The following is a 16,811-nucleotide window of genomic DNA, read 5'->3' as shown; positions in this document are numbered from 1 at the left end:
TGAGGAATCGAATGTTGGTGGGTACAGTCAAGAAAAGGACAGTCTACCTTGGGCGGCATATTACGAGGAATGAAAAGTACCCCCTACTTTAATTGATCATGCAGGGTAAAATTGATGGACGTAGAGGTTGCAATCAAAGGAAACACTCTTGGCTGAAGGACTTAAGGGATTGGACACGATTAGGTTATAGTAGACTGATGAGGACAGCGGAACATTGTACAGACTTCGCTGGTTGTGGCCAGCTTTCAGTATTCGAGAAGGCGCTACAAGAAGAATGATTTATGAACAATACTATGTACTTAATTTTGTTACAATTTTTTTCATAGTATTAAATGGTAAGCCTGCTTATTTAAGGATTTTATTTTGCTTATTACCTACATAAACCAGATTTTCAATTGTCCAGATTGCCTTTGGTGCGAGTGAATCCAGATAAATGAGGGTTTAATGTACTCTCCTGCTATTGTTACCACCCATTGTGTATCGGCAATCATTCTTGCTACTTTCATGCCTTTTAACCTGTGAATAAGATATCCTGAGTCCACCCAGCTTTAACTTCATGCAGAAATGTTTCTATGAAAACAGGCTGGTGTAAAAATAGTTTTGTCCAGGTGCGAAGGTCTTTCTTATGGAATACTGTTAATGGCAACTGCCAGCTCACTGCATTAAATTTGCTCTGCCTTGATTATACTACCACTCTGGGAGAATAAACATCCTGAGTACCTGAAATGATCTTCAGTTGTTTGTTCCCCATGCGACATTCAATTCATAGGATGCTTCCCTACCGACTTTGATCTCGGAAAGGCTAATTTTCATATAGTACACATTGCACCTATTTTCATGTTCCAAGATTGCAGGCTTTCTGCACAGTCTGCTGTTGAGACAAAGTTGTCGGCATAGGCCAAACTGCTTACTACCGAATATACGCAAATAATCCCCGCATATCTTTAAATTTGGTGGCGGAAATTCGGGGTCTGTGTATTATTTGTGTCAGGACAGTACACGGGGTGTCCACCCGTATGGAAAACGGAGAGAAATGGGGAGATGTCAGGGAATTTGATAAATAACGGGAAAACCTGGAAATGTTGGGGAATTCAGTAAAAAATCTGGAATTAGTTCTGACAGGTAAAATTGACATACCGTATTTATGTATGTAATTCACACATTTTTCAGTTTTTATAACATTAATCTAGGCATGTCTTTTCTGCCAGGAATAAATGGTAAAGAAAACTTAATAAACATTTCAAGAACGAGTGTGGTATCTGTGAAATAACCGATAGCGTTTATAGCTATATGATCGATCGATTGATCGATACAATTTAAAATGTTTTTATCAGCTTAATATTGAATATTCTGTGTTGGTGGGGGAATGGCGAACTTGATTAATTAGGCCTGTATTGGGTTCTCAGTTTTCTAATCACTTAAATACATGGCTTCTGCAACAAAAATGCATTATAGACAAAATTTCACAACCTATTACTACTATTATTAAATGCGCTGACGTAGTTAAGCCTTGTGTAAATGTGTAATGCATCGTGACTGTTCGTGCCGCATCATTTTCGAATCTATCTTTAGTGCGACGGGTTTGGAAGTTTTGAGGCACTACTAGTATCTTGTAATATCACGTGTAATTTTGTGAATACAGAACAAGATTTAATAGTGACGTCCCATTGTAAGATGAAGGTTGGTTGTTCGTTAGATTTTGAGTTTAAGTATGTTTGTACGCATGCATGTATTTATTCGGTCTTGATCCAGTCCTTCCCAAGCTGCCATTCATATAGATTTATATTAATTGAGCGCAATCTACATTACCATGTAGTTAAGCTACCTCGCTCTTTGGTGTGGTGTAGGTTTAATAGTGGTCAGTGTAGATGTAATTTTATTTACATCCGTGTGTTGGTTAGTATATACAGTAGAAGTCCGTTATAGCAAGAATTCAATACAGCGGATAATTTACTTGCTATAGCCGATTGTCGTTATCTGATTTTTGTATAAGTTGGAAAACCTTCCTACACATCAAAATTGGTATGAAAAAGCGATGAATTTGTTCAAAACTTGCATTTCCGCGGATGATATCCACATTACGACTTGTTTATTTTTTGAAATCTGATACTACATGAAAGTGTGTGTTTAATTTCATTCTGAAAAAAATTATATTCAAACAATCTGAGCCAAAGCTAGTTATTGTGCAATACAGGTCTCTTGCTTAGATGGCAGGGGCAATTTAACACAAGTAATCTTCAGCACAAATGGTAGGTACAAAGTTGTAACTACAGTATAGAGTGTAGGGTACATCTTTCCTCATTTTATTTCCGTCGTCTAAATGTGTGGTGATGTTAATACAGGCAAACATTTCTGGAAAAAATGTATTTTCTACTGAACCCCCATTTAAGGTAAAACAAATTCAGGGCCCTATAAAAACTGTAAATCACTGTACTGTTCTTTTACAGATTTAATAGAATGGGAATCGGGGACTTCAAATTTACAATGCGCGCAGGCTTGAACGCGTCAGTGAAGTTTCACTGTAAACATACAAATAACATTGTTTATTCTGGGACTTCAGAATATGAGAGTTATGTTAAAAAATTAACATATGTTTGGAAAAGTATATATTCAGGTGTAGGGTGGCTATAAAAGCGATATAAATCCAAAGCAAGAGTGTGTGTGAGCGGTAGCCTATGTAATTTTTAGTGAAATCTTTGTTGCCCGTGTCATTTTGTACTTCAGTAATTTTTAATATTGTGCATTTATTTTCAGTATATTCTTCCTTCAATTGTACATATCAACCATCAAGAAGAATTATCTCGTGGTGATGGCCCCATTGTGCTGGTTCTAGCTCCAACAAGAGAGTTAGCACAGCAGATACAGACTATTGCTAGAGATTTTGGCTCATCATCTTATGTCCGGAACACGTGTGTGTTTGGTGGGGCTCCTAAAGGACCTCAGGTAAATAATCCATTACTTCTGCAAGTTATGTGTGAAAATTCTGAAACATTTCTTTGCAGTAAATGAATATCCCTTTGACTATGTATTTTTTATGTATGCTAGAATGCCAGTTCAGCTTGATTTGCTTTAACTGGCACAAAGTGTCAGTTGTTGCAGCATAAGTACAGTGTTGGCAATATCATCACAGAGATGCCAACTATTACGATTCCATCGTAATAATTACGAATTACGCATCATAATTACGCCTTTATGAATAACACACCACAAATTTTAAATTTAAGTGTATGAAGTGTTCAAAAGGATACACAAGGAATGCCATTACGCTTGAATTCTCAGAATATTATTTTTGGATTTCTCAGTAATCATTCCTGCCCCTCGTTTAAGAATATTTCGAGTTTTCACGCTCCGAAGGCAGTGTGTGCTTCCAGTACCGGTAAAATAGGCACCTGTGAAGTGGTATATCCTGCGGAGTTGTCTTTGTTCTTCACATGATCAGACTTCCATGCAAGTATGGGAGCTCTTTTGTCTTTGTTTTGGCGGCAAAGTGGTGACAAACTCCGTTTGCTCCGTTTCATTCTATGTGCATGACTGTTGAAGTATTTATTGCGATTTTGATTGCGAAATTTACATATATTGCTCTTCTAGGATATATGCTAATCGTGTGTTACGAAATGCGAAAGGTTTGAAATAATCAAGCGATTTCTTGTGCAGGAAAATACGTGTGATGACGTTTCTGTGACTAGTGACGCTAGTGAGAAACCAAAAATTTAGGGAGGAATACTCGAAAGGATGGCCCTGTTTACTGCGTTCTTCAAAACCTCATTCACACATGTTTTGTAGTGTTTGTAGCCATTATTTTTCAGATGCGCATGAGGAGGAAGAGCAAAACTGAATTCCGTGCTAATATGAACTCCGTACTATTAAGTGCTCTGTTAGTGCAGGGAATGCTCACGATATATATATATAAACATGTCACCAGTGTACGTTTACCGAACAAGAACAACAAGCTGCTAAGGGAGCAATTACAGTACTCAACAAAAGAACTGATCCTTCAGCCTCCACTCAGATATGTACAGCAGATCACCTGTTACTTTAGCATGTAAGAATCATATACTCTTTATATCTCAGTCTTTGAATAATTCCATCTGGTTGAATCGTATGCAAGTTAGTACGATCTCAAAAAAAAAATTTACGGCCGCCGCCCGCACCCCCCACCCCTCGTGCCTGCATTACGAATTGCCTTTCTTGAAAGTTGGCATCTCTGTCATCAGTATTTTTTAGTAAATGCTTACCTCTTTCCTTGTCTTTGATATCACACTTCTGAAGTATTTCATTTTGCTGGTAGCCAGGCTGAGTGGCTCAGAGATTTGAGGCGCTGGCCTTCTGACACAAACTTGACAGCGCGATGGTATTTGCTGATTCTCAAATGCATCAACCTCTTGTTGGTAGATTTACTGGCACTTAAAAGAACTCCTGTGGGACTAAATTCCAGCATCTCTGAAAATCATAAAAATCTAAGTGGGATGTAAAGCCATTACAGTAGAGTCTCGATTATCCGACCTAAACGGGACCTGAAATACGTCGGATCACCGAAAATGTCGGATAATACAGAATATCTTTGAAAATGAGGTAAGACAAACTGGAAGGCTGTACTGTATTATTATGTCTTACGGTACTCTGTTTATTGACTTATCAATTCAATTGTACAGTAGATGCAGTATTGAACGAAAACATTCCAAATGTCTTACGAAAAGAAACTTGTCAACGTCTGCTTGCTTGCTGATTCACGTTGTCTTGGTGCGAGATCCCGCCATCGACGATAATCCTTCACTGTGAGTCATAGTTTTCTCCTTTTGTTCTGCAATGCCTCGTTCTTCTTCATCACCCACATTTTCGTTAGCATTCACAAAACGAATAATGTCAGGGTCAGTTAGTTCAAACAGCTGATCTTGTGCACAGCACTTGCATCTTGAGTCGTAGCATCCTCACAGACAGGAGTGCAATTCAGTAAGGGAACAATGTTTTCCATGTCTTCTTGTACCACCTCTCGATGTTCAGCCTCACTCAACAATATGTTCCAAAACATTCTAATGCCGTTGTTTCAAATTCTTTCCAAGACTGCGCTATCCAATATGCCACGTCTTTCATATTGTTTCGCTTTAAATTTTCTATCATGTCGTTAACCATTGTCCACTTTCTCTATCTGGGATGAAAGGAGTTTCCGCCGATATTTCCTCTTCAATATTTCCAGCACACCTTGGTCCATTGGCGGCATAACGTCACGTTAGGGGGGAAGGATATGAACAGGAACATTAACAGAAATGTTTTTAAATGTCCTAGGCTTCTTTGCTTTGCCAATCATAAGCACGGTTGCTTTTAAGTTCCCAGTAATATTACTATAGGCAAGAACACTAGAACTCTTTCTTTACTACGCTTGTAGCCAGGTGGAGACATCTTGGTTTGGGCTGCGAGAGATTCGATGGCAGCAACTTGAAATTTAGCCCAGTCTCATAACAATTAAAAATCTGATCACCGGTTAATCTTTCAGCAAGAATTATTTCTTGAAATTTCCTTTTAAATTTCACAACCTCATCGGATTTAGCTGACAGTTTTTCTCCATAGATATTGCACCCGCCCATGTAGCGGTCAGTGCCAAGTTATCCCGGTAGCTCTTGATTTCTTCTCAGGGTATTCCATTTTCCGCTCATAAAATCTGTGATTTTATATTATTAATTATTTTACGTGGTTTCGGATGAGAATCAGTCCGCTGGGATGAACATCACGAGAGTATCTACACGCTCAAGTAAGAACCTGTGGCCGATAACTTGAAAAGATATCTCTTTCCATTTGTGGAACTAATCAAATGCTTATATCTACAAAACTTATTAACTAACTTACAAACTAGCCGTTACCCAAACAGAAATTAAGACAGTCACATTCTAAAAGAAAAATATAAGATTATTTATTGAATAAATAATGTTCAATGTAAGATAAAGTGAAATCTGGGTAGTATTATCTGAGTTATATTTAAACATGAAGGATTAGAGTCAGCGCTGGCTCAAATAAAAATAAACAATTAAGCGTTAAAATATTTACATTCTTTCTAGTTTAATGTTCAAATTCATATTAATATTTACTTCAATATTCGTAGCCATGTTCCGAAAAGTAATTGATTTTCTCCAATTATATTCAAGAGATCACTGAGCAATCACGGTATCAATAAAAATACTCGTGAATACTGTCACGACATTTAAGTCATCTCGCTGAGATAAAATGAATGGTTTGCTAACTTGAAACATAATAAAATTAAATGGGAAAAAGTCAGATTGTAAATGTAAATCTGCTCATATCTTCATGTAAGTATTTCCCAAACAAACTCTTGCGTGAGTATTAAATCGTAGAAGTGTTCTCCAACTTTTCCATTCATAAATTTGAACTCTGATTTATCTCGAGTACGCACAAATAACAACTTACGGGCTAAGACAATACCTCTCTAAAGCCTACGACATATGGCTCCTAACTAACCATTATCATATTCTTCATATTTAAAAATACTTCAATTGAAATCATTACTGCATGAAAAGAAATAAACATCTAACTAACTATTCAAGTAGTTTCCAATCCACACACTCCTCTATCAACGGCTCAATGTGCTATAGCAATCTGCTCTTTCTCAATATCTCATATGTATACGACCTACTCAACTCGTATGGACAGTATAGAATGAAATTATGTATTATACTGTAACGTCACCGCACCGAAGAATATCAGGTGTATACAAAGTCATGAGCCTAGTATACCATATATTAAAGCACTCTCTTATACATGGTACCTGCCATTTACCAATGTCAAACATAAATACAACTGTCACGATACACAATTCTACCATAATACATGTTAATCTTACCTTAAAATGGTCATCTGCGCGATGTTCACACATTGACATATTCTTTCCAATATGGCACAGAAACTCACCTCGTAATTTTAACACAACGTTTCCTCGTCGAATAGCAATTCTTTCTCTTACCGTAGAATATAAACAAACCTCTATACTTCATCTATTCATCAATATTCTCCAATAAATAATCACATTTCAACGCCATTCCAACATACATTAACATAACACCGGCATACATATTGCCGTATGCATATAGCCAATTACACCCAAAACTATATGCCAAACATTCTAGAATTGCCTTGTAAAATACGCATTTAATAACCTTTATCTTAAAAACAGCAGTTTGAGTTCAATGCCCTCTTTCTATGAAGAAAGGAATACGTAACTTGACAATATTCATCTGTATCGCGCAGGTAATTCGTGACGTAATCTATGTACAGGTAAGCAAGATTAATCGAAATTTCACTAGTTAAATAGACTCATTGCTACTAGGTCTTCTCAAGTAACACTTCTTTCTTTTAACCAAGCTAGTTTCTACTGTATGTATTGAGCCCTGACAGCAATCCCTGTGACCATTTTTGTACATCTTAGTTCTGTATCTCAGTGTTGGGTTATGCCGCGGCAAAGCAAAGCAGTCGGAGATCCATGAAGCCTCCACTCTAGGGACGTGCAAGTCCGACGAGTCGGGTCACAGGTTTATATAGTGGACTATTATCAGTGTGGTTTAAACGTAGAAAGTAATCGTCATTTTCTACCTAAAAATTACGTGAATATTCCGCAATAGAATGTTAAGAGATCTAGGATATTGGCATATTCATCAAGATACATTGACCATCATTTCATTTTATCCTAAATTAAATAACTATCCTAGTATTCCTACGCTACATCAAATGAGAACTCTGTAAAATGTTTCATTTATGGAAGGATTTTCCGTTTAATGACTCAAAATAACTTCGAATGTCAGTTACATAATGAGCAAATTATTAGCAACACAAACGGATATAGAAAGAAAAAAAAAATTACGTTAAAATTGAAATAAACACCTAACTTCTCGCTCTTGTTACAAAGAAATTATAACATCGTCAATCAAGAGAAAATCGAAAAACAAAAGAGACAAAGTGTCCCACTGCTGAAGGCTTACAGTGAAAGATCTATTATCCATCACGCATTCCGAAATAAATAACTGGGAATTATAGAATCGTCCACTTCAGAATGCAGTTCCTACTAAAATACCTCATAATATTCCGTCATTCTAATTTAAATCATCGCATTATTTATCGGTAAACTGTCTACCTAGCAACTTGAAAACACCGTTATTCTACATTCATAAATCATCATAAATGCAAGAGAAATGTTTGAAAGACACAGGATCGTAACATAATATGTCATCCATTAAAATCATGCATTTAAGACAGACTCGATCCTCTCGAACATTCATCGAAGACTGCACCTAGATAAAGGACATCAATAGACATTGCAGCATCTACAATAACCTTCTCTAACTACGTTGATTCTGCGCCTCCGGATTCCACTGCGAAGTTTGGCCTGAAATAACTACATCAGCACTAGGCATCAACTCAAATGATCTACAAAATATCCAACTAGCAAAGAAATGATTTACTTACCATAGGAGATCATATTCCCTTTACGACATGGCCCAATATCTTTACGTTACCAATTATTTTGCGAAGATCCTAAACATCCCTTTAATACCGTGCGCTCTGGTCAATCTTGTATTTAAATAGGATAAATGTGACGACCATCTATTAGTGTTCGTGAGTGCAAAATCCTATAACATTATTCTAAAATACGGCCTCGTGCCTAAATAAATCATTCATCACAACAACATCAAAATTCACGCATGACCAACGCAATTCCTAACGCCAATGCCATCATCAGGACCTTCGCATTACATCATCATAAAATACGCAATCCTAATGACACGTCTATAACCATCCACGTCTCACTATCCACATACATATTTTCAAAGATCCTACCGTATCAAACACCTTATCACGTCGCACAAATTGTCATGCACAGCGAATTCACAATACCTAGGAACAATCTATTCAGGCAATTACGTCAAAAACTACTAAATACGTTGCCGCATTAGCACCATATCACCACTATAATATCACACTTCCATTATCAAACACCGTATTTCTGCACAAGCGCATAATATTTGAAGACCACAGAATCGCACGTCGCAAATACTAAGCTCCTCCGAGGTATTTTGAGCCACGAGTTAACGTTCATCACAATAACATCATTACGGTACCAATATCATCGATGCCGAAAAACCATTCCGTAAAACCTTGCTAGAAGACGTTAAAAGAAAACTTACACGACCCATCGCATATTATCACAACGTAGATTGACTCACCGCACTAGACGCAACGATCATAAGTAATACAACGCAATGATTAACAAATAACGGTCGCCTTCAAGTTGAAAATTATACATGTCTTAAATCGACATTAAAAATGAATACTACTCTACATCTAAAATAAGAAACTACATGGCGGAATATATAGATGATATTAGAGTACTCATCCTGGGTTGTTACTCCACGACGGTGTCACCTTCCATGCTCAGCTCTCAATTAATAATATTATCCATTAGTGTCCATCACATTCCTGGCCAGATCCTTCGAGGTCCCTCTATTTTAGTTGTTCATGTTAATACGTGCAGCCATCTCATATGTATAACCAATAACCGACGGTTCCATGTTACCTGAAACTCAGAGATATCAATTAGGACAGGGTTATACACCTTGATACAGTTTTACAGTTCAATTAACACACTTGCCTTAGCACTTTCAATAACAAGATATCTTGTTTTACAATATAATATGCCAATATCACGCTAATATATCTCTTCAACACAATCTTTTTCCCACGAATTGCGCTTCCGATCCTTCTAAGATACAGATTGAGAGTCAACTTCCTCAGAGACGAAACAAATTCTACAACAACATAATAATCGCAGACGGTTTGCTTTTTAGAATTCTTCTATGCTTCCAGCTCCCATATGTTCTTGACAATTGGAAACATTTGACACATAATGCGTAATGATCTCGTATAAATCAGCTGTACTCGCAAAGGAACTTATTTAATAATTGCTGCCTCGTATTTAGGTTAGTAATCGACAGTTTCACTCTTCATCTCGATCGTCGAATCATGCGAGACTAATGTACAAGGTATGGCCCTCTCATATAAACTTATTATTCACACATTTCATGGCCCTCAGTAACATTTTGTCATTGATATTCTGCCGTTCATACGCATTTCAGTAACTTTACTTGAGGATTGTGTATTATTCATTTAATCCTGCCCTATGTTTCACGATGTTTAATTGTCTACCAACATTTCCGAGGCACCACGGGGTTCAGAGCTTGTTATCAATCCGCCGCTATCTTCAATTCAGCGATGCCGTTCACATAATCAGACAGGTCAACTGAATTCGAATTCACCTGGAGGTGTGATAACCGAACATAAGATTTCATTGACATTATTTCTCAACATAAACTTCCAATGTGTTCACCAATCTCATCCTGACATACATTGGAAGGTTATAGTATGCAAGTGCGGTAGCCTGTATACGTCATAATAGAATTCTAAATCTACACTTCCATCTTATCTTAAAGCCTTAAATATCTCACACTTCACTTTATATTTCACACACGTTCTTAATTAATTCATAAATATCACCAAATATTCAGCACATGCCGAGTTAGATTGAGGGTGTAGATTACAAGAAACTACTCTACTAAAGAAAATGTATGGACTTAGCTCGTCAGTTGCTACGTTTGGTCTGGTTGTTGCTCCAATCCTCAGTTGTAGTTAGACCCTCCGATCGGATCTGGATCTCTGGTTGGATAGCGTCTTCCTGGTCATCAGCTGGTCACATGGCTCGCCGGTCCAACTCCTAATCGTCCGGTCTTTTGGCTGGCCGGTGCTCATCATCATCCTGTCCACTGGTTGGCCGGTCCAATCATCAGCTGGTCCTCTGGCTCGACGGTGCATATCCCCAGTTCAGTCCATCATGTAGATTTAGCAGACAGTCATCATTTCGAATCTGCAGACAACGAAGAAAATTCCTTTTGCGGAGCAATTAGTCATGATATATTCCATATTTCTATTACTTATTGTAAACGACGAAGTTTTCTTCGGTTGGAATAATTTCTCCGTAAATAGATATTAAGTTTACTACCACAGTGGTAACTATCTTCTCGTATGAAATTATCAGTTCTGCAATATGGTGAGTCCCTTTTTCTTCAATCGTAGAGTGGCTGCTCACGAATCCAAGTCGGACGTATCTCACCACAAATTATTTATTTATATAATTTTCGTCTCTTTTCTTAGCATACGCCGGTGAATTAATTTATTGTATGTTATCGCCGATTGTAAATAGTTAATCTCCTCAGGAGTTTAAAATATTCTTCAGTAGTGAAGCTTCGCTCGTATCTGCGTCTTACTTCTGCGGATGCAATTTTTAGAGTATATTCTTAAACAATCCTTCCGCTGCTGTATTTTTTTTTAAACAATTCAAAATGAGCCTCTACTGTTCTGCAGTGTCTTCCAAATCAGTCCGTTCCGTGACGTACATAGCCTCCTATATGCTGTATTAATAAGAAGTTCATTGCCTTAGTAGATCGCATGGGCCATGCCTTCCTACGCCGCCATTTTGTAACTGGTATATGAGATGCGAACGGGCACAATATTAAGCTGCCCAATGCCGTACCGTTTTTTTCCACCGATCAAGCCACCCAGCACTGGCAATAAAATTAGGGTCCCTTGTATTAAACCCGTTCTGGAAATAAACCGCATATATTGCAGAATGGGGCCAGATATTGACAGGCCTATTTTCCGGTTTTGAGTGAACCAAAGAAGTAGTGCTTCACTTACTTTTTCGTACTCACATTTTTCATTGTTTTTCTTATTTTCAGTGCATCACTTGTTGTTCTGGTAGAGCACCACTTTTCAATTTCTTCCCTCTTATGTTTCCAGTCTCCCACTGTAACACGTACAACACCATAATCTGAAACCACTTTTTGAAAAGTTTCTCTTTTGTCCAGTCTCTTTAAACCAGTCAACTTGTCTTCCACAGAAACAATTACTTTCTTCCGTTTACTCACCATACTCCTAGAGGATGTGAAAACTATAACATCCGTACCCAACTAATACTACACTGAACAATGACTGAAAACTCGCTGCACCTGTCCTTGAGGAAAACCCGGTCCTTCCACACGACAGTCAGTGCTTGTCCCACGGTCGCACCCTCCATACCGGGGGTCCCAGAATTGCCTCTACCTAAAGTTCATATTAAGCCTACCAGTGTCGGATAACATGGAATGTCGGATAAGCGAAGGTCGGATGAGCGAGACTCTACTGTATTATTATTATTATTATTATTATTATTATTATTATTATTATTCATTTTGCTGGTATGAATTCTACTCCCATCCCTACTTGTCATTGTCCAGGTCTGAGCTGCCTAAGGCAATAAGGGTGCATAATACATTTTGTACATTCTCGTTATACTTCGAACTTCCTTAAGAGGATGATGGTGGTGGTGATTATTAAGTACTCCAGACAAAGTTTCTGTCTGGTAGAATGCATTGTCCATTTGCACTCCTGCTAATCTCCATATCTAGCCTTCTATTTAGCATTAATTCACTCCGTTGGTAAACTGTCCACAATTTCAAGTCTTTTATAGATGTTAGGCCCCATCAAATGACTAGCATAACCAGGTGTCAAAAAATACCGGCTGCCATGGCGCCTGAAAATTTTTACCTGGCGCCTGAATTTTCAAATTTGGTTAAGAGAATTTATTTTTTGAAATCCGGAGTTCCCTTACATGTACGTTCCCACCACTTTACAAAGTAAGAAGTCGTGTAGTGTTTCAAGTTTTTTTCTGTAGCTCATATATTCTAATATGTGCAATAAACATCTTCAGTGCTTTTGGCAGAATCTTGAATTCTGTAATTGCTCTTCGTACCTTGGAACTGGACGTTTCAGTTCTGTGCGGGAGCTGCCCAGCAGTCATGGAAGATATCTTTGTAACCCATCAGACAAGTATCCTTTCATGTGGACATATGGTAACACATAGTTCCATTACAGATGATCAGCTATCGGTAGCAGAGTACAAAGATCAGACCAGAGTTGTGGAGAAATGCAGAGAACTACTACGTATCTTCCATAATGTAACCCACATCACTTGATTTTGTATTGAACAGTTGGAAATATTTCACTTATTTTTTAATTGCTATCACAGTTTAATACGAACCATTCAAAATGAAATTCATGTCTCTTAGCGTAATGGTTAGCACAATTAGCTGCCGTTCTCAGGAGTCTTGAGTTAGATTCCCGGTACTGTACATCCAGATAATTATGAATGGCGGGTAGGTTGATATGCGGTAAAAATGTAACTCCCCTCCACTGGGGGCGTCTAAAAAGAGCTGCATCACCTCGTGATGCAGAAACAAATTTACTTTCGTTTAGAAATACTCATGGCGGCTGCAATTAATATAGCTGGCGAGAGACATTTACAAAGTTATCGTTTAATATCTCATAACTCGGACCAATATTGTAGAGAGAAGTAGGTTTAAATTATTATAAAAACTACGCAGTCATAACGACTGTTGCACTCGCCAACGTAGGCCAACCTAACAAATAATGACTTGCACAAACGAGACTTTTCAGAACAAGCGTTGTCTTTTGGGGACTTTCCAAGATGTGAAGTAGACAACTTGTGCAAAGTGGTTGGATGAATGTCGTGCTCAACACAGCGAGCTAATGAAAATCTACTAGATCAATCAAAAACTGAGTAAACGCCACAATGTATAATGAAACTTATCGTGGTACCTAGTTGGCTGATTAGCGAATAATACCGGTAAATGAATAATATTATTCTTTGTCCGCTTACTTTTTACGATTTTCAGAGATGCCAAACAAAACACACTGGTACTAGGGTATGCGTTAATTAAAAAATGGAGACACGAATGTACGAAATTAAACACGAGGCTGTGAGTTTATATAGACTTTAACTGCGTCATGCTTCGTAGCAGTTGAAAGGCTTTTGTGTGTGGGTATGAGGTTATGAATAATATTGGCGGTTGTTCTGAAACTTGTGAAATTGTGACGAATTTGCAAGTGATTTAATATTTTTAGTGGTTTTCGTAATTAGTTCAATTAAGAAACTATATTATCAATCTTTTAGGGAGGCATATTCTGCTGAATTCCCTTGTTTTATATGATCACAGAAATGCAAAACATTCGCATTCTGTTCCATGTGCTCGTGTGATATAACAGTTTGTCACGGAGGTAGAACAGAATTAGTAAATCACACTAAATCTGTTAAACATATCTCCAATACCAAATTTAAGGATGGCAGTCAGAAATGGTGTTTTTTTTCCCCTTTCTTTTACCTCTTCTAGAGCCGACCTTGATATAGTAAGAGCGGAATGCTTGTTCACTTCATTTTTAATTGAATATAATGTCCCGTTAGCTGCTGCTGATCATGCTGGTGCTCTGTTCAGGAAAATGTTTCCAGGTTCAGGAATTGGAAAAAAATATGGCTGTGGTTGTATGAAAACCGCACACATTTTGAAAGAAATGGCTACGGATTCAAGAAGTGAACTCATTGGTTACATGCAATGTGAACCATTTTCTTTAGCTACAGATGGGAGCAATAATAGTAATGCCAAGCTTTACCCTATTGTCTCCTGTTTTGTGGCAAAGAAGGAAAAGATAGTTCGCTCTGTGTTGTCTGTCCCAGCCTTGGTGGGTGATTCGACAGGACGTAATATTGGTAATTTCACAGTTAGTGTTACAAAATACCATTTCAGAATTGTGTAGCATTCTGTTCCAATAATGCTCCAGTCATGATTGGAAAGAAGAATGGCGTTGCTGCTGTTTTAAGGGAAGAACAGTAGTGTTTGTACTGGGTTGCTCATACCATTTGCTTAACTTGGCTGCTGAGAAAGGTGGAAACAGTTTGCCTGTTAAAGTTGAACCATTAGTCGACATCTTCTATTAATAGAAAAGAGTTGTAAGAGGAAGGAATGACTTAAATTCCACAAGCTTCACAACAAGGAAACGGAGATACTGAAACATGTTTGCACAAGATGACTATCGTTAAGGTGTCTGCAGAGGCTGTTGGGTCATTGGGATCCACTACTGGGTTTCTTTAAAGATGAGGTGCTTGTTATGCTCAATGTGCATCAACTACTAGCTCAACATCATTTACGATCCCAAAAGCCGAGCATAGTAGTTCCAAAGACCATGAAAAGAGGAAAGCTACTGTGTCAGCAGAATTGGTCGCTCCCAAAAGATTTGTGTGTCTCAAAATGTGGCACTCCTGTGCTAAAGAATAAGAACATTATTCAAAACTGTGAAGAGTTGTTTTTTTGTTTTTTTTTATTTTTTTTATTTTATGGTTCTGTCATCAGGCTTAAATCAGGCATAACGTGCCTTCCTGTATGCTGCCATTCCTTTGAGAATCTCAGTTCTACACTTCTGAGTGCTTCCCTTCACATACATAAACTACTAGAACTAATGACAAACCTGTTAAAATCAGCTGCTCTGCAGATTTGTTGGACCAAAAGTGATCAAAAGTTCCCTTTTGTTAAATTCCATACTATTCTATTGTGAATCAGAGAGACAATGATCTAGTCATTGGCATTGAGAGAATGAACTAGGTGAGGAAACTTAATGAAAAGAGAGAAATCAGCATTCTTTTCATCTGCCAGGGGTTACTTCTGTACAGCATGTGATTATATTATTAACAAGTTTCCTCTCAGTGATGTACTGAAACATGCAAGGATTGCAGATGATTCAAAAATTGAAGATGCCGAGTTTTCTTTTGTACAATTCTTTATAGAACGATTTCCATCATTGATGCCAAGGAAGGACAGTGAGTCAGTTGAGGATACAATGAATGTGCTTCAGAACCAATTTGTAGGAACTGTTCCCAGTGTTAAGTGATAGATGAGCACTCATCAAGATGTAACTTTAAGTATTTAATTTCAGAGGTGGTGGTCATAACATGTATTTGGCTTCTATTACTATTGTTTGTGATATCTCACCCCCGCCATCTTTTTCACTTTCTCAAGACTTTGCGACGCATCTGCACGTTATTAAAATTTTTCCGCTTTAGGATCTTCTGAATTTCCCTTTTTGAAAGTTGCCAGGTATGTTCTCTGGACTGAAAATTTTGCACGATAGATCCAGGAAGGCTATTGTTCCGCGAACGATTAATCGATGTTCCGTTGTACCAGCGTGATGCTTCGCCTAATTGTTTGAAAAGTAGCAGATGGTTTACCAGTATGCTGTGGTAAATGGTGTAAGAGTTACTTTTTATTTTTTTTAGGCACGTGATCTGGAACGTGGAGTAGAAATAGTCATAGCAACTCCTGGCCGCCTTCTTGATTTCCTCGAACGTGGTACAACCAACCTGAGACGTTGCACCTACCTTGTATTGGATGAAGCTGATAGAATGCTGGACATGGGCTTTGAGCCACAGATAAGGAAAATTGTTGAACAAATCAGGGTAATTCCTTTAACTTTTATTCATAATTGTGCCAACTTATGTTACTACATTGCACATAGCTGAACTTTTCTTTTTTTTTTTTTTTTTAAGCCTGATAGACAAACATTGATGTGGTCTGCTACGTGGCCTAAAGAAGTGCGTAAACTGGCTGAAGAATTCTTGGCGGATCATATACAGATCAATATTGGGTCCCTTAACCTGTGTGCAAACCACAACATAATGCAGATTGTTGATGTTTGTCAAGAACATGAAAAGGAAAATAAGTGAGTGTAGTTGTAATTGGTTTGTTTTTATTTCATGCATGTTTCTACTGATAGGTTTCTACTTACGTTTGGTAAGATACATTTTGGCAAAATATTCTCAGGGGAACAGGATTGGTATGATTCTGAAATATTGCTTATTATAATTGTACAGTAGA

General features: G+C 37.7%; 1 protein-coding gene across 2 annotated transcripts in view; it reads left to right on the top strand.

Moving 5' to 3' along the window:
* LOC136857036 (ATP-dependent RNA helicase p62) overlaps window positions 1–16,811 on the top strand; it is a 154,868-nt gene that overhangs the window by 65,408 nt on the left and 72,649 nt on the right. For both annotated transcript variants that reach the window (XM_067135384.2, XM_067135383.2), the window contains exons 6-8: window positions 2,755–2,943; window positions 16,214–16,393; window positions 16,484–16,656. In XM_067135384.2, the coding sequence (XP_066991485.1) occupies window positions 2,755–2,943; window positions 16,214–16,393; window positions 16,484–16,656 (542 nt within the window). The remainder of the gene's footprint in view (window positions 1–2,754; window positions 2,944–16,213; window positions 16,394–16,483; window positions 16,657–16,811) is intronic.

This window comes from Anabrus simplex, chromosome 1 (assembly GCF_040414725.1).
Source record: "Anabrus simplex isolate iqAnaSimp1 chromosome 1, ASM4041472v1, whole genome shotgun sequence".
Taxonomy (NCBI): Eukaryota; Metazoa; Arthropoda; class Insecta; order Orthoptera; family Tettigoniidae; genus Anabrus; species Anabrus simplex.
This window is presented reverse-complemented; position numbering and strand designations above follow the sequence as displayed.